Below are 19,036 nucleotides of genomic sequence, written 5' to 3'. Positions count from 1 at the left end.
CAAAGAACCATAATTATTTGCAACAGATTCCTTCTTTGAGTGAAAGGCATTCTAAAATTACAAACTTCTAGTCATAATGCTAATTAACCATTAACTAATATTTACGTAATTATAATTGCTGCCGACCTAAACCACAAAAAAATAAAATTGAGTTGGTTAGCACGACAATCTAGTGCCCAGTGGCCCCTTTGATGTTGAAAACAATAACTCAATTATTTCGATATTGAAATATGATTATCAAATAATCGAAAAACATCCTCAATTCAGTAGCATATTATAGCTGGATTATGTTACTGTTGCAACACTAAATATATAGACATGTATGGTAATGGTACTTAGTTAGATTACCAATCTTATTTTTTAAAACAATTATTTTGTCTCTCATATTCTTATTGCAAGATTGTATCTCAATTTAAATATAAGAGTATTTAATTTATGAAATTGAATCTCACAACTTAATCTTAGATGAATAGTCATTTGATAATCTAACTAAAATAATCTCACAATTTAATTTAGATGAATTATGATCATATAATAATTAGTCATGACAACGAACCACTCCTATATTGTTATGTTTTTCATGGACAATATGTGATATTATACTATAATATACTACAACATTAACTCAATTATAATTTATTCATGTTATTTATACGTGTAACGCATCATTATTCATCGATAACCACCATTCACCTAAGTTTCTTGAATACAATTCAAGATAAACAAAAAACAATACACGATGAATTTTTTTTTAGAGCGGTCATGATGACTTTTTGAGCGTTTATATAGAAAAAATTTCCAGAATAGAACAAACCCTAAATATACATAGTTTGTAAATCGATCATATACATCCAAATTTTAGATGATATGAAGTATGCTAAAATTTATTCATCGATCTTGTTATCTAATTGTTGAGTTCTTTGTCTAACTATTTTTAAGTTTTAAACGAATTTAAGGGTTTAAGGTTTAGGTTTAGAATATATATTCTCTTCATTCGCAGAAGAAAAAATTTAAATTGACGACACAAAATCATTTAGTCAAACAGACTAAATGTAGTGTATACCATTAAAATATCTTTTTATTTAGGTGTAAATTTATACTTTGTTTAATTAAGATAAAAGTATTACCCGAAATTTTGTAACTACGTAGTAAACAAAGTATAAATAGAATTGACGTATTTAATTTAATTGACGTACATCATCAAACAACTAACAGTTACGTACGAGGATGATGATAACATTTGCACACATCATATATTTACATGATTTCATTTTAATACTATAATTTATAAATATTTATGTCTTTTTTATGTGACGATTACTCTAATATAAAAATAATGTAACAAACTACAGACGCTGACACGTAATTATTTAATAATAGCTAATTGTCAATAGTAAAGCATATTTGAATGTGTCTTGCTAAAATAATTCAATTTTGGATCACATTATTTTTATTTAATTTTTATTAGGTCTCTGTCATCTACTTTCTCACGCAAGGAAACATGTATATCATCTACTTTCTAGCATTATTACGGCACAATTGGTACGTGGACGTGGAATATTGGTGATTTATCATTTATGTATCTATTTCCAATTTTTTTTTTGTTAATACTACTACTACTAATACTAAAATTTAGCCAAATTCTGATTTATCCTTCAATTTTAAAAAATTAGTAGGAAAAGTAATGAAATTTAGATTTGTTCACAGTCATCCCACGGCTAAAAAAGTGATTGTCTGCCTGTAATATATTGTTGGTTTATTAACCATATAATATTTCTTTATGATTAGACGACATTGTTTAACTCATCGACAACGACACCAACGGATATATCAGAATTAAACAAAAAACTTCGTAATATTTCCTATAATTTTTTGATTCGAGTATAATAAAATAATAAAAAAATAAATACAATAATAATTATACCAATCATAATTCTTTATTAATTTATTCAATTTCATCGTTTATAACATTCTACTGTATTTCTTATCTAGATTCATTTCCTTCCACACTGGCCGTATATTGATTTCTCTTTAGTACTCTAACAAATATATCTAACAAGATAGGAATAATGCTTCCCAAGTTTTCTATCCCATCTTCTGTAAGATAGCAAACAAAATTAATTACGCTTAACTCATTCCATGATAATATTATCACCCTAATATCCCCTAATAATATTATTCACTAATTCCTAATATCCACTGATAGTATTATCCATTAATTGGAGTGACGAGATTGAAGAAGACATGTTTTAGGAAGCTTTTCTACGGAACATTTAGAATGAAAAGTAATTTCCTTTGCCATTCAGGTTGTACACGATTTAAAGAATTTTTTACATGAACTTTTTTCCTCGCATTCTATTATAAAACTATTATTTTTCCTCACATTCTATTATAAAACTAGTATTAAAAAGGGGTCCTACATTCCATTTACTTTTCTTCACAAAATCAAACAATTTCTTAAAACTCATACTGATTTAAAATGGTTCTTTAAATGATGGACGAATGGAGTAACATTTATCATCAATGAGAACACGAACGTTTGGTACGGTAAATAACTCATCTATCTTGGAATTATATGACCAAAAAGGATAGAAAATGTACTCCCTCCATCCCAAGGAAGATGACTCATTTCTTGGGCGACACGGGATTTTATGCATCTTTATTTTGTGTGTTACGTGGAGAGTGTAAGTAAGAGAGATGGAATAAAGTAGAGATAAATATGTTTCTACTTTTAGTAACGGGTCATCTTGATTGGGACAAACCAAAAAGGAAAATGAGTCATCTTCAATGGGATGGAGGGAGTATGTTCTTATTATGTTTTGTTTATTCATCTTCCCCAGTACTCATCCGTCATTAAAAAATAGACTAGTTTTACCATTTTGGGTCGTCCCCCAAATTAGACCAAGTCTAATAATCTTACATTTTTAACCAATTATTGACTCGACTTATTTTAACACAAGTAATACCCGCAAGTGTACAAGGCTAGTGTAGCATTTAGCAAGCAAGGGTATCATATACCACAGAGACAAATTGGATAAAAACTATTAAATTAGTGCATTAAAAGATGTATTCCATCCGTCCCACAATAAGGTCACATTTTGTCATTTCGGTCCGTCCCACAACAAGAGTCACACTTCTCTTTTAATCTCACATTCCACTAACTCATTTCACTCACATTTTATTATTAAATCAATATGAAAAAGTGGACCTCATATTCTACTAACTTTTTCAATCAACTATTCTTTACATTTCTTAAAACTCGTATTCACATCAAATGTGACTTCTATTATGGGACGGAGGAAATATTATTTATAAGTTTTGTTTTTTTTTTTTTAAGGATGGAGGGAGTATATTAACTTAGGTGTTGTGGTAACAAGCAAGGATATAGTGTGGATGTGTAATGTTGTGTTAGGTGATAATGTAGCAAAGTAGCTATTTTTATGGAATGCGAGTTTGGACCACATTCTATGTTTGAGAAATGAGAACAAAACATTCCATGTGCTGATGAGTTGGACAATATTCTAGGTTGAGAATCAGAACACATGGCATGGACAAGATTGAATATTGTTGAATCTGAATCCCATATTTTGTGATCCTTAAAATTCCACATAATGAGCTATTCCCGTCCAACATTTAAAGAGATGATTTGATACAGATTTTAAGAAATTATTTTTGGGTTATTCTATGTTATTAAAGTCATTTTTTTTTATTTTGGAAAGTTCTAAATTAATTGAGCTATTTCTATTTTTGCAAAATGTAATTCTCTCATTTACTTTATTCTCTCTTCATCTCTTTTATATTTAACACATAATTCTTAAACTCTTTGCCGAAAAGAAATATCTCTATTAACAAGGAACGAATGGAGTATTTGATTTTGTGAAGCAAAGTAGTAAATGGAGAAAGTGAGTGGAATGTGTGACCTATATAAAGTACTCCCTCCGTCCCGGCTAAGATGACACATTGCTTAGCCGGCACAGGGTTTTAGGAGTTATTGGTTAAAGTGTTTAATTGGAGAGAGAAAAGGTGGATGTAAGCAGTGGCGGAGCCAGGATTTTAATCCTGGGGGCCCCAAATTACTATATTAAAATTTGTGTAGTATTTTCTTGTCAACGACGCGGAAATAGCTCTGACATAAGTAATAGAGTGTTGCGCGCTAGAGATAGATAATGACACCGGCGGACCTACATACAATGGGGGAGGAGCTTTAGCCCCTAATAAATTCAAATTTTTAACTTTTTTCTACTATAAAGTTCTAAAATTTATTCATATTTTGTGCATATTATTATATAAAAGCCCCTATTAATAATCCAAACTACATACAAATTTATTTTTAAGGTAAATTTTGAAAATTTAGCCACTACTCACATTCATTTCTGCGTCCGCCACTGGATAATGAGATAAATAATTAAAGGATGAATAATAGAAAATTTAGAGATACGGTAACAACATCGACCATCGAAAAGAGTTAAAAAATAATATTTTTATAATAAAGATCATTGTACTATTGAAACTAGTTTTACCAATAATATATAGCAGTATTAGTACTTATATATTTTCAAAATTAAAGAATTACTTTCTTCTATTCTATATTTTTTTTATAATTGTAAGTAAAATTATTTATACAAAATTAATAGCTAATAAGTTTATACTCCATACGTCTCTGTGTAGCTGAGTCGTATTCCTTTTTGGGTTGTCCCACTGTAGCTGAGTCATTTCTTTTTTTGGCAAAAAGTACTTTACTCTCTCTTCATCTCTCAATCTTTTTTTCTTTTCTACTATATTCTCCTTTTACTTAACTCATTTAAAACAATTTTTTTTAAATCTCATGCCGAAAAGTAATACCTCTACTACAGAGAGACGGAGGAAGTACAGATAAAATTAACATGAAAAAGTGTTTACAGCATAAAATAAATTTATAAGATTATATAAAATTGGTAGAGAAATTTAAGTCCAAAAGAAGCATAAAAAATACTCAAAATCATATTGCTAGAAGAGAGAATCGAACCCAGCCCAATTCTATTAATGACAGGAATAAAAGCCAACTGCACTACTTCATGATTTGTAATTTTGGCGTACATATTGCATATATATGTATAACTGAAATGGCTGGGGGGCAAGGGCCCCCCCTGGGCCCACCGTGGCTCCGCCAGTAGATGTAAGTATTAAAGTAGAGAGATAAAGAAAGATGAATATTTTAATAAAAGTGAGAAAAAGTGGTTGAGTGTATTAATTGGAGAGAGAGGGTTTTCAAAATAGGAAATGTGTCATCGTAGTTGGGACAAACTAAAAAGGAAAATGTGTCATCTTAAGTGGGACGGAGGGAGTATTAGCTTTATTTTGGATTGTGAGTGTAAAAAGGTGGTGTAACTTGGGGTCCGCATACTAAAAGTGATATAAAGTAAATAGTTCTATAAATTATGAACAACCCAAATTTGGCAAAATAATTCTTTAAATGGTGGATAAAGGTAGTATAGTAGTGTATGCAACATGTTGGAAACAAAATACGGAGTAAAAAATACCTCATCTATCCCATAGAGTTTATCAAATTTTGATCTAGCACGGACTTGAAGAAATGTAATTGAAAGTGCATTACAAAAGTAGTGAAATGTGGATCCTACTTTGTATGGAATATTAATTTTAGTGAGAATGAGTTAGTGAAATGTGAAGTCTACTACCTAAAATGATAAATATGAAATATGACAAACTTAATAGGACAAATAACAATGAAAACATAGTACAAACTTTTTTGGATGAAGGGAATATCTCACGTTGTTGTAACAAGAGAATAAAATTACTATATACTGTTATATAAGTCTAATGTGTTACTCCACTTCTCACAATTGCTTATAAATTTTTCGATCAGTTAGTTCCATATTTCATTATAAAATTATCTAGATCGATCATTATCTATAGACAAAATCTTGATATCTGAAAGATTTTTTGACCATTCAGTGCGTATGAGATGGCCATTCGGGGAATTCCGGACCTAGCTATGGTTCGATTGTAGGTGAACCACGCATAGATTAAAATATGGATGATACAGAATTTTAGAAGGTTTTGTTTTATGTGTTAAATAGGGAGAGAAAATATAATTTTTATATTAATGTAAGAGAGAACTTTTTCTAAAAATAAAAATATAACATCTTTTATGAGACAAACTAAAAAGGAAAGTGTGATATTTATTAGGGGACAGAGGAGTGTAAAATAGTGATCGAACAATATATATAAGCTTCAAATTTGTTCAAGTTAATTGACGGGCTAGTCGAATCCGATTAGAAAAAAGAGTGAACTACATAAATGGTACCTGATCTTTCACTTTCGCACGTAAATGGTACCTGATCTTTATTTTATATCGTTTTTGGTACCTATAAATCACATTTTTGGTACCTGATGCAATTTTATTCCCAAAATGCCCTTTAAACAACTATATTTCTCATTTATGTCATAGAGGGTATTTTAGACATACATAAAATTAGTACCAAAAATGATATTATAATATTTTTCCTCATTCTCCTCACTCTTTATACTATTATTATTAATCAATATTAATATTATTATTTGATGTTATAAATTAATAATTAATTCATTTTTAATATCATTCAAATATACTTAAATATGATTATAGTCATAATTATTTTTAATTATTATAATGATATTATTGTTATAATACTAAAAACTAATAGTAATTAATAAATAATTATAGTATAATTATATAAATTATGAAGCACAAAATATTATGTAATAATAATAATATTAATTATTATTATTATTATTATTATTATTATTATTATTATTATTATTATTTTATATTAAATTAGTAACTAATCAATATAGCCTTCATAAAAATTTAAATGTTGAATTGTATTCATAATCATATAAAATTTTATATATTTTTAGTCAGGTGTTTCAACCTTAAAATGAGTATAAAATAATTTAATTAAAAATATTCAATTGATTTAATTACTTTAAATAATTTATTTATTTAGGTATTTTTTTTTTATATGATGAATGCAATTAGATGTTGTATAAAACACTAAAAAGAAAGAAGAAAAAGAAGAGAATAGAAAAAAGAAGGAAGAAAAAACATAAACTTACGGGAAAAAAAAAGAAAAAAGAAAAAAGAAAGGAAGATGAAATACTAAAAAAATGAAGAAAAAGGAAAGAAGAAGAAACTAAAGAAGAAAAAGAGAAATAAGGAAAGAAGAAAAAATAATTACATATTTGGTACTATTTAATTGAAATTTCAAAAATATCCTCCATTAAAAAAAATCACATGTTTGATGGCTAGAGTTATTTTTGTCACATGGTACCAAAAATGATACTCCCTCTGTCCAATTAAAAATGCAACGTTTTCCTTTTTTGGTTGTCCCATTAAAAATGAAACGTTTCCTTAAATGGAAACAACTCTATCTCTACTTTTTCATCTCTCTTACTTTACTCTCTCTTCATTAACTCACAAAACAACACTACATAAAATCCCGTGCCGATTTTCAAATGTTGCATTTTAAGTGGAACGGAGGAAATATAAAATAAAGATCAGATATTATTTTCGTGCGAAAGTGAAAGATTAGGTACCATTTTGATAGTTACTCTAGAAAAAATCCAACCATCCACGATAATTGATTTTAAGTTGTACCATGTGAGCTTTATCACATCAATCTAAAACGAGTAGACACTTTGTTTGACTTAATTTAAAAAATCGTGCTCAACGTTTTCTTGATTTTGTGTATAGAGAACTCATGGCCGGTGTTTGTAGAAGCTTCGTACTTCCTCCTTTTCATACTCTCATTCCATCTGTACTTATTTTGAAATTATAATAATAAATAATTAAAATAATTTATTTTGAAATGATAATAATAAATAATAAATAATTAAAATTAAAAAAAAATAAAGTAAAAAAAGATAATGTACTGCACATGTTATTCTTTACGTTATTCTCTTTTACTTTACACTTTATTCACTTTAATTATTTATATATTTTTTCTAAAATAAGTGCAGAAATAAAATGACTCTACTACTATAAAACGGAAGATGTAGTATTTTATTTGTTCAATACAATAAATCATGATTATAATAATAATAATAATAATAATAATAATAATAATAATAATAATAATAATAATAATAATAATAATAATAATAATAATATCGGGACAAAGTATTTATCCGAGGAATCTTCGTAACCTATACAAAACTGCAATGATTATCGATTCGGCGGGCCATTTACCTAATTATACTATTGTTTATATATCTTGTAGAAAATGAATTAATTATAGCCACTAGCTCGTGATATGCATCAAAAATTAGTCCATTTAGCAATTTTGTTTATCGCACTCAATTTTGTCCTTTTTTATGGTTACCAAAACTAGATATCAATCCATGATGGAACAGTTGCCGAATTTGATCAAAATCATGAATCATGTATACTCCCTCCGTCCACCAACAATAAATTTATTGTTGTTCGGCATGGGGTTTAATGTAGAATTGATAAAGTAATTAAGAGGAGGAGCAAAGGTAGGTAAAGTAAGAGAGATAGAGAAAAAAAGTGAGTAAGGTATGAGAGAAGGAAGAAAAAGTGGGAAAAGTATGAGAGATAAACTTTCCATTTTTAGAAAGTGATCTATTTTTTGTGAACGTCCCAAAATGACAAAAGTGATCTATTTTTTTTGGACGGAGAGAGTATATCTCAATTTTTAAGAGTCATATACATGATATCTCAATTTCAGTGTATTAGGTATGGACAGAATTGGGTTTATTTCTATGCATTAATGGTGTTCAGATTATAAATTTAGGGTATAATCCCATAAATCATCTTTCATTTTTTTGATTTTTTAGATCAGCAGCCCCCAATCCCCTAGCTTGCAGAATACCTGATTTGTATTTTATATTTATGTTTTTGTTAGGAATCCGATTTGTATCTATTGAGCAATTTTATTGGCCAGTATTTGAAATGTGGTTTACATTTAACAATACTGTTAATGATATTGTGTTTCACTTGATCATATTTAGTAAATTTGTCCATTACAGTTATATGATATATTGTATAATATTTGAATCGTTTTCTAAGCTTCATTTCTAGTCAATATTTTTTACATAAGAAATTAAAAAGTAATTTTACATAATTTTGATAAGATTTAGTCAACTTTTAATACTAAATATAATTTAGTTCAATTCTAATAAAATCAATTTGTACACTATTTTTATACTACTGTACTATACTGCTATTATATTTAGACATGACTGTTAACGAGAAAAGACAGCAAATACGTACCAATTATAAAAGCAAACTAATGGAGATAAGAAATACTACCAAGTTTATCATATAATAACAGAATGCTAAACGTCTTTGGCATATTTTTGAAGTATGAATCCTTATAGGAAAACTATAGACGTAATGACATAGAATATCTCGCGAATTCTGTCACAACTTTAAGATTGCAAAGTCTGAAGAATTATACGAGCATTTCTCCAGTGCTCACCGTTGAGTAGGGATGCCGGATGTGCATGTGTTCACGAGATTTGGCAAGTAGTGAATTAGCGAGCACCAAATTGCTCGCTAAATGTGCTAGCTATGGTAATTCAGCGAGCGCTTCCGTGCTCGATAAATGGTGTCTAGTAGTAGTACTTAATAACCGTTGAGAACGTATCATGCTATTGTTAAGTCCTTATCAATAGGCAAAACGCGTTTGAATACTTCTTCTTTGGACCCCAAAATTAGGAAATTAACAAAAAGCAAATTGTAAATTGATTCAACTCTAATTACGTATTGGTTGAACATGTTGACAATATTATATAGGAAGGTGCAACACATTGTTATTGACGGAGTACTTATAAAACAGATTTTCAAACGTTGTCAGATCAGGTCCCATTTGGTTCAGATGTATGTAGTAGATTCCATCGTAATAATTGATTATTAGTATTATTTTGGATTGTCAATTAGTGATTAACATGTGATTTATGTGAAAAGAATCACTTATATTTTGTAGCTTGAAAAATGGGCTGATTAAAAATTTATGGCCCATGGGTCACGGGGGGACCGATCTTTTATCTCCGCTCCAATTTCAATGGGTAATTTTACGTTATTTGGAATTTTTTTTTCAAAAATAGACCACTGCCTAAATTGGAAATTCAATAAATAACAAAAAAACTAACAAAATTTATTCATTGCACACAATTGCGTTCTCCACTCCTTTATTATGTTAACTGAACTTTTTTTTCCATGAAAAAGAGCCACATTTCTCAGAAAATGTGTCAAATCAATGTGAGACGAAATGAGTATTATCTTATCAATACCCTCACTTTGATATCTAAGAAGTACTATAACTCCATGGATATAGCCCCAAATTGTAAAGAAAGAAAAACAGACTTGAAAAAACCTCACTACCAAAAACTAATACATGCTTTGATTTTAACGACATTTGGTATTGTATGTAACTAAAACCTCACTAACACAAGCAAAATTTAATTCAAGATAAATAATCAATATACAAAATGCCAAATCAAAGGTTGGAAAACCAATGGCATTTGATATAAACAAAGTTATTTGTCCTTGGAATCAAGTGATTCAAGACCAAATAACAAAAAGGGCGAATAATCCGAGAAGATCCATCTCATTATTATCCATGATGAATTCATGGCAATGAAAGAGTTTAATTACCACTATATCAAAAATTAATACATAGAAAAAGTTGTTGCAATGGTCCAAAAGACTGTGTTGAAGGTCAACATATCATGCAACAAATGCAAGACCAACATCTTCAAAGCTGTATCAGGTTTACCAGGTACTTCCTGTTATTAACTAGTACTAATTCATTTCAATTTATTTTTGTGTTCATGGAGTTCTACTACCACTATCTTTGATCACCGAAAAAATCCATTTCCTTGCGCAATAGCATGCAAATCACACATAATGAATGAGTAAATTGCATTTGAAAAATTAGATGTGAGTTATAAGATGATGAGAATAATTTAATTGGATTTTGAAATCCATGTTCCTGCACAATAGCATGCAAATCACACATAATGAATGAGTAAATTGCATTTGAAAAATTAGATGTGAGTTATAAGATGATGAGAATAATCTAATTGAATTGTGATGTGTGAATAAATAAATATTCCCTTGTAAATGAATGTGGTTTAGGGGTTGATAAAGTGGAAGTGGATGGCGCAAAGGGAACAATAAGTGTGACAGGTGATGCAGATCCATATGAGATAATAGTGAAAACAAGGAAAGTTGGAAAATTTGCAGAAGTGGTGAGTATCGGGCCTCCTCCAAAACCGCAGGAGAAAAAGCCCGAACCGAAGAAGCCCGAAGAGAAAAAGGCAGAGCAAAAGCCTATTGAACATATTCATCATACACCCTTCATATGCCCACTTTGTGAGAGGATTCCGATTTACCCCATCACCCATTGGGAACAACAACCTACTACACAATGCAACATCCTGTGATTATTTTCTTCCGTGTGTCCCGCTTTGATTCAACGCGAATTTTGAGAATTATGAATGAAAAATGGTGAAAAAAGTTAGCAGAATGTGAATCATACTTGAAAGGCATATGCATCTGCATAAATTATACGTTAAATCAAGTTTGAACCAGTGTAATCCAATTGATTGCACAATCTAGTCAATTCCAACAAGAAAGTAAATAATGGAATATGTTATGTAACACTACCAACAAAAACAAGAAAATCCATGTAGGAGATATGCATTCCATAAAGCAGGATTATTTTTGCGGCAAGCAACTAATTATCTTTGTGCAACTTAATGAATTTCTATAATTATTCATCAACACGGTTGTCGCAATCGTCATCATCGTTATCACCATCGGGATGTCATCAATCAAGTCCAACACTACTAGATGAAGACACGTAGGCGGCAACAGAAATGGGCACAAGACTAAGCCCTCTACTTTGTAGATCAACTTGCTTTGCGTCCCAACACTCTTTCCCCTTCGAAAACTGTCCAAAATTAATTTTCCACTAATTTATAATGCTATTGTATCTAAATATAAATTACTACCTAAAAAAGAAAATTAAGCTTTTCGGCATTCATTTTGATAAATACTTAGGTTTTACGAAATCAATTATAGAAACATATGAAAGCTTATTAATTACATGAGGTGGAGATAGTTACAATATAAGAAAGATACTCCATCATAACATACAATAACGCAAAAATTTAATTTTTATGACTACTTAAGGAACAAATATACTCCCTTCGTCCCCGATTAAGAGTCACACTTTTCCAATTTGGTTCGTCCCCAATTAAGAGCCACACTCCTTTTTACCATAAATAGTAAGTAGGTGTCACATTCCACTAACTCAATTCACTCACATTTTATTATAAAACCAATATAAAAAAATGGATCCCACATTCCACTAACTTTTTCAACAACTTTTCTTTACATTTCTTAAAACCCGTGTCCGGTCAAAATGTGACTCCTAATCGGGGACGGGGGGAGTAGTTTCCATCCATGTTAGAAATGGTTCAAATGGAAACTTTTCTTTTATTTTGAGTAGTATTCGACCTATAACTTTCTTGACTACTATAAATTAATGTGCATTCATATTAAAAATCTAAACACACATGCATGTTTTTTAGTAACACTAGATTTCTTACACGGATGCACATTATTATTATTATCATAATACAATAACTAGTAGTAGTAATTTTATAGAGTACTCATAATTCTCATGATAAGAAGATTATTATTTGAACTATAGTGAAAATTCGGCTTATTGTGAGAAATGAGAATGACTCACAAATACGAATAAAGCGAATGCATAAGCAAGTTAGATTCCTTGAACAAGAAATTTTGCGAATAATTCACCAATTATGGTATTAAAAACCCATATACTTATTCGCGAATTTCTTATGCGCATGGACTTTCCTTGTATACGCATCATGCATCCGTAATTCGTGTGTCATTCTCAATTCTTACGAATATTTATCATTCTCTTTGATCCTTCCCAGTATAGTGTGTGTGTGTGTGTGTGACATGTATATACATTTTTTCTTACCCGTTGAAAGCATTGTAGGTGATTGCTCTGGGATGGCTTTATACAAGACATGCTCAATGTCTGAATGTAAACAATAAAAACTAGTTTAGTTGACATTATATTCAATGTTAATATGTGTGTGAGTGTGTTTTTGTTGGCAATTGAAACTAAAAAAATAACATATAACTGTCCCACATCGGTGTCAAGAGAAAACTGAAACTAGTATATAAATCCCATGGGCCACTCCCCATGGATTTCTATCAGTTTTAACCTGGATTTGATGATGAAGAAACTGAATGTAGCCAAGAGCTTCAGTTAGTACAGATGCTGCATCTGTCTGCCCATTACCAAAAAGAATAATAACTGTTATACTACAAAACATGGCCAATATTATAAAATATGTACACTACTTTATAAATTATAACCCTCCACCAATATATATACATTTATTTACATATATATTGTGGTTAGTGGTGAGTGGGATATGATGAAGACATGAGTATGTGCTTATATAAGAATTTATATTTACCTTGCCGAAAGGAGCCACTAGTCTGTGGAGAGCTGCAATCCTGTCTCCTATCTTCTCCTTTTCCATTTCAATATTTGTACATCAATTTCACAAAACACACTAATATACTATGATTTAATTGATTAATTAAGTAAACATATCTAATCAATTAATTAATTTCTTGTAGTATGATAGCATGTCACCTTAGGCAATGTACACGAGGCTGCCTTCTTCTTCTTTGGTGCTTCATCTTTTTGAGATGAACTAGAAACCCTCTTTGTCCGGGAAATAGCTTTATCCTTAGTAATTAGTTATAGAAATATTAATTGATGGGAACTAATATAGTTATATAGCATGTACATCAATTTGGAATTAAGTATACCTTGTTGGAGTAATTGGTGAAAGAGGAGGTTGAAGAAGAGGTAATGACACTATCCAATACATAATCAATGTTAGCAGAAGTTGGACATGGGGAAACATTCCAACCGAGTTGAGACGAGAATGGGCTTGCGCTACTGTGACAAAGATCGATCGGATTAGGGCACCTTTCGTGTCCAAGATAATTATTCGTGGTGACTTGAGCTGCTGACATAGGAAGGATTTGATTCATGTAGTGATCATACGCATCGTTGTTCCTGCGAAAAAATGACAAGAGAGATCGTATATAGAATAATGTTGATTAGAGTCTAATAATGGTTAAAAATTAAAGTGGGATTATAAAACATGATTCTTGTGTGTGGTTTAGGTAGAAAGGAAAGTGAGATGCATACAGAGGCAAGCTTGGATTCCATTGGTGTGTGGGTGGTAGTTCAGTTGTGGATTGAGCTGTTGCCAAAGAAGAAAAAGAAGCAAGCTGTTGTTGCAACTCATATAAGTTTGAGGACTCCATCATATAATGTTTGAAGCAACGATAACTAAATGATTCAATCAACAAGCAACAAGTCTTCTCTCTCTTTCTCTGTCTCCCTATATGTATAGCCCTTTGAAGTGTTTGATTTTCAAGAAATGAGGGCTCTCTCTCTCACTTATACTTCAAACAAAACAAAGAAAATGAAATAGTACTAGTATTATTTATACTATAATAGTAGTATATACTATAGTAATTTACTTTAGTATTTTTTTTAATCCTAGTAATGTTTATCAGACTCTTAATTTCTTTTCCTGCAATATATTTCGAAAATGAAAGATCTATTGCACCTGATCTATAAAATGGAGCACATGACTATACATGTTGTTCTTTCTCTAGGGTTTACTATTTTTTGTACGTGAATATACTCTCTTTTTTGCCCTCAAACATTTCAATATAAAAAATTCCCCAATCTCTGAGTAGTGAGTAAATATACTACGATAAAATAATACAAGATACAGTCTAAGATTGAGTTGTGAGATTATTTTAGACATAGGGAGTTAGTTATAACTAATTATCCCATGATTATCCATCTATAACTGAATTGTGGGATTGAATCTCATGAACCAAACACACTATATATTTAATTTCATGAACCTAACACACATCATATTTAATCCTTGATACAATCTTGCAAACGAAACACCCCCTATATATGCATAAAATTTAAAAGATTTAATTAGTTACGTTATACATACTTGAACGATAATATTAATGCAGAACTAAGATCTAATATTATGATTCCTGCTATTTGCGATGTAAATTTAATGTTATGTAAAGTAAAATTCGATTTTAGTTATGATGTTTTAGAATTTAGTAATGATGTTTTTCGTTTTCAATGACAATTTGCATCTATTTTTCTTTCTGCTAAATTATTTTTAAACTTTAAATTCTATATAAGACTTTCAATTTAATAATTTTTTTGAAAACTATATATGAAATTAAAAATATTGTTATGATGATTCTAATGAAATCTTAATTACATATGTTTACATAAAGAAATTGCATGCAAGCAAATGGAACAGGTAAATATCTCACTGTGCTTGTATTAAGCTGAAGTTAATTCAATGTTATGGTGAAATAAATTAATGTAATGTAAAGGGTATTTTCTTGAAATTTTTTATGACGATAATTATAATTACCGGCAACTACCCTTATTATGTGATTAATACACTTACGATAGGTTTAAATAAATTCAATATGGCAAGATAAGAGTAAATAAATAAATAAAAAGGATTAGAGAAGTGTTGTATATTCCGAAATGAGAAATTTCGTTATTAGGGGTTCAACCTTTTGAAATTAGGGGTTAATTTCGCTGACCTTTCAGAATATGGGATCGAGGCGTGCATATTTTTCAGAACAAAGGATTTCTGGTTTTTTATCCATTTTCTATTCTTTTTTCCTATTATTTATTTCATATCATTTATAAGTGGACTAAACTACCCTTTTTACATTTTTATCTAAATTCTAATAAATCAACATAATCATCTTTCATATTTTTTCGGTATATTCTAAATATCAAACAGAATCACGTTCCAGTTGAGAGATGCCAAACTCCCATCTCTTTACTCTAGAAAACCAGATTTGCCTCCACCTATTTTCTCTACCGAGCCTCCACTCTCCACCCTTTGCAGCTTCTTTTCCTTACTCCAGACCCGTGTCCACCCTCCTCAACGGGCGCCTCCGCCGTTCGCCGCCTCCGTCTCCACCTTTCTCTGTCCGCCGTCTCTTCAATCCAAAATAAATGATTCAGGATGGTATACGATTAGATATCGTCTACTTTTTCACATAGCTTGTTAGTTAATAGGAGTAGTGATGATAAATTGTTTAGTGAACAAAATTGTTATTTAATGAACACTACAAATAGTTCACGCACAAAGACAATATGGAAATGAGAAGATATTCAAATTAATATTTTTATATTTTTATATTATTGTATGATCGGCTGATTAAAAGAGAAGATCGGCTGATTTATTGGAAGAGATTAAAAGAGAAGATATTCAAAAGATTGACAAATCTCGTATGCTCGCTGATTTATTAGAATTTAGATAAAAATATAAAAAGGGTAGTTTAGTCCACTTATAAATGATATGAAATAAATAATAGGAAAAAAGAATAAAAAAGGATAAAAAACTAGAAATCCCTTGTTCCGAAAAATACGCACGCCTTGATCCCATATTCTGAAAGGTCAGCAAAATTAACCCCTAACTTCGAAAGGTCAACATAATTAACCCCTAGTAACGAAATTTCTCATTAGGGGAGTACATTTCTTATTGCAATTTAATTATAGATTAACGCTCTCATCGATCTTCTCTCTTTTTCTTTTTTTTTTTTCTTAAAGCAACTTCCTTGAAGAGATTTTATTTAGTGAAATTCTCAGACACTCCAAAGCATATAGTAGTATCCATCCACACCATTTCACCATCTTATTTTGAGGATTAATTAATGTGATCATCCATCTCATAACACAAGTACACACGAAACTTGAAGTGCTAGTCTTGTCGTAAGTTAACATCCTGACTTCGTGTGCCATGAAATATTTTTATACATTAGTATTTGTAACAATGTTAATGGCAGAAACTTTTATTTCCTTTGATTCTTACATACCTTTTTCTCATTTTCCTATATACACCAAATAATATTGGGGTATTAGTTATAAATTTATGATTTTGGAACTTTTCGTTATATATAAATCAGTAAATTGGACTGTGACATACTTGTATTTCAATGTGAATTGTTTGGACTAGAAAGATCTACATAAAGTATATTCTGAATTGTTTCTTGAATTTTGGATAAAGCTGACAGAACACGACAGTTAATTATGGTAGTGATGAACAATAACAAAATTCAAACACTTTTCTGTATTGATATAATTGTAAACTGCACTCCCTCCGTTCCAGATAATTCGGGACACTTTGATCCGACACAGGTTTTAAGAAATCTAATGGAAAGTGAGTTGAAAAAGTTGGTGGGATGTGGGTCCTACTTTTAAAGTATAAGTTTTATAATAAAATGTGAGTAGGAATGAGCTAGTGGAATATGAGATCCACTACAAAAAATAGTAAAAGTGAAATGGGACAAATTATGTGGGACGACCTGAAATAGAATAATAGGTCGAATTATCTGGGATGGAGGGAGTAATTCCCAAAGACCAAGAGATATGGCCATTTATATATATACACATGCAAGCATGATGTCAAAATGTTGTCACCTTCTATCCTTAATAGGGATTTCCTTAATATTTGTTATTAGCAATTTGATGTTGTAATTAATCTCCTTTGACCGCAAACTAAATAGAGTGGGAATTTATATTTCAATTCAGATGATTGTCATTCAAATTTTGAAAGACATATAGTAACTTAAGCCGATCTAAAATATTTAAAAAGTTCAAACGAGGTAATTTAAAACCTTTATTAACCTTGATTCAGAGGGTGGGGAGGAGCTCAGAATAAATTACAGAGATACGAATAGAAGAGTGAAAATTACGGCTAATAATGTGTGTGAGAGGAAGAGGAGAATTAAATGAAATTTTATTCATTTTAATTAGTTTTTCTTTTTTTCTCAATTATTATCGATATATTACGCAAATGAACTAGCAAGGTATAGGTATTGGAATATCAAATGAACCTCTCTGCTGCATGTCATATACATTTTTCAATATTATAAGGCCACAATATTCTAATTATTCAGCATATATAAACGTGTAGAGATGTGAATACAGCATATATTAGCTCCGATAAGAAATTAATTTTATAATCCGAAATAAGAAAATGGGCTGGGCCGATTGGGCAATGGCTTGGTCTCGCCGACCCAATTGGTATACACGTTAGCCCGACAACTCGAGAGCAATAGTCCAATATATTTAATAATTAAAATCTAGTAGTACTACTTAAGTCCAAAATTTAATGTAACATAACAAAGATAATCGTACTTTTCAACACTAAACATATGGAGTATATAATATGCCCAAATAGTCTAAAATGGTAGAAAATGATTACCATCTTCTACTTTTTTCTACAGGTCAAAAATCTTTCTGACTCTTTCAAAAAAATTCGAGAAGAAGAGAAAGTAATTAGTATACTAATTCTACCAAAGAAAATGAAGTGGAAATAATTCTTTGCATGCTAGGGAAGAAAGTGGACAAGCATTATTCTTCGAATATTGTCATATTCCATTTCTTTCACATTCTAAGGAGTACTGTATAACATAATCGAAATCAGATACAAAGATAGCATTGGCAAATTTAATGTAGATGCCTCCAATCATATGCTTGCTATTTAAATAATTCTAATAAATAGTAGTAAATTATATTTTTTTGGTGTTTCTAATTTATAAAGGGCAGCCCTAGAGTTATAGGAGGGGTAGGTAGGCAGTGGGATCCTTGTTGGATGCACTAATATAAAACCATATTCAACGATTTATTTTATTGCACATAAATCTCCAAATATAATAAATTCGTTAAATGGAATCATGTATAGGGTCTCTTCCTATTGTTTAGGTAGACTTGGCCAACCATATAAGTGTATATGTCATGACTCTGACATTATTGCTATTTTGATTATATTAATATAGACATATTATCAGTAAGAGGAAACCGGTTGAATAATACCTTGACAAATGTAT

At 30.2% G+C, this 19,036-nt stretch overlaps 2 protein-coding genes across 2 annotated transcripts; one reads left to right on the top strand and one right to left on the bottom strand.

The window, feature by feature from the left end:
• Positions 1 to 10,609: 10,609 nt before the first annotated feature.
• LOC125216563 (heavy metal-associated isoprenylated plant protein 2-like) lies at positions 10,610 to 11,525 on the top strand. The gene is made up of 2 exons (XM_048118310.2): positions 10,610 to 10,781; positions 11,141 to 11,525. The coding sequence occupies exons 1-2, from the start codon at positions 10,697 to 10,699 to the stop codon at positions 11,446 to 11,448; spliced, it is 393 nt and encodes a 130-aa protein (XP_047974267.1). The 5' UTR covers positions 10,610 to 10,696; the 3' UTR covers positions 11,449 to 11,525.
• A 151-nt stretch (positions 11,526 to 11,676) lies between these two features.
• On the bottom strand, positions 11,677 to 14,510 carry LOC125216562 (uncharacterized). The gene is made up of 7 exons (XM_048118307.2): positions 14,277 to 14,510; positions 13,889 to 14,141; positions 13,710 to 13,805; positions 13,528 to 13,584; positions 13,270 to 13,335; positions 13,020 to 13,079; positions 11,677 to 11,957 (listed from the first exon to the last, which is right to left on the bottom strand). Exons 1-7 carry the CDS (start codon positions 14,396 to 14,398, stop codon positions 11,835 to 11,837), a joined length of 777 nt encoding a protein of 258 aa, XP_047974264.2. The 5' UTR covers positions 14,399 to 14,510; the 3' UTR covers positions 11,677 to 11,834.
• Positions 14,511 to 19,036: the final 4,526 nt, after the last annotated feature.

Source organism: Salvia hispanica, chromosome 3 (genome assembly GCF_029641045.1).
Source record: "Salvia hispanica isolate PSC_SH4W2 chromosome 3, Shi_PSC_v1, whole genome shotgun sequence".
Lineage (NCBI taxonomy): Eukaryota > Viridiplantae > Streptophyta > Magnoliopsida > Lamiales > Lamiaceae > Salvia > Salvia hispanica.
The sequence above is the reverse complement of the archived record's forward strand: the minus strand, read 5'-3'. Positions and strand labels throughout refer to the sequence as shown.

Bases quoted from the DNA above. Each gene is read 5' to 3' on its own strand.
- LOC125216563 (XM_048118310.2), top strand. From the start codon at position 10,697: ATGGTCCAAAAGACTGTGTTGAAGGTCAACATATCATGCAACAAATGC. The intron at 10,782-11,140 runs GTACTTCCTGTT...AATGTGGTTTAG, and splicing joins AGCTGTATCAGGTTTACCAG to GGGTTGATAAAGTGGAAGTG.
- LOC125216562 (XM_048118307.2), bottom strand. From the start codon at position 14,398: ATGATGGAGTCCTCAAACTTATATGAGTTGCAACAACAGCTTGCTTCT. The intron at 13,080-13,269 runs GTTAAAACTGAT...GTTTACATTCAG, and splicing joins TTCTTCATCATCAAATCCAG to ACATTGAGCATGTCTTGTAT. The intron at 11,958-13,019 runs GTAAGAAAAAAT...AATTTTGGACAG, and splicing joins ACCTACAATGCTTTCAACGG to TTTTCGAAGGGGAAAGAGTG.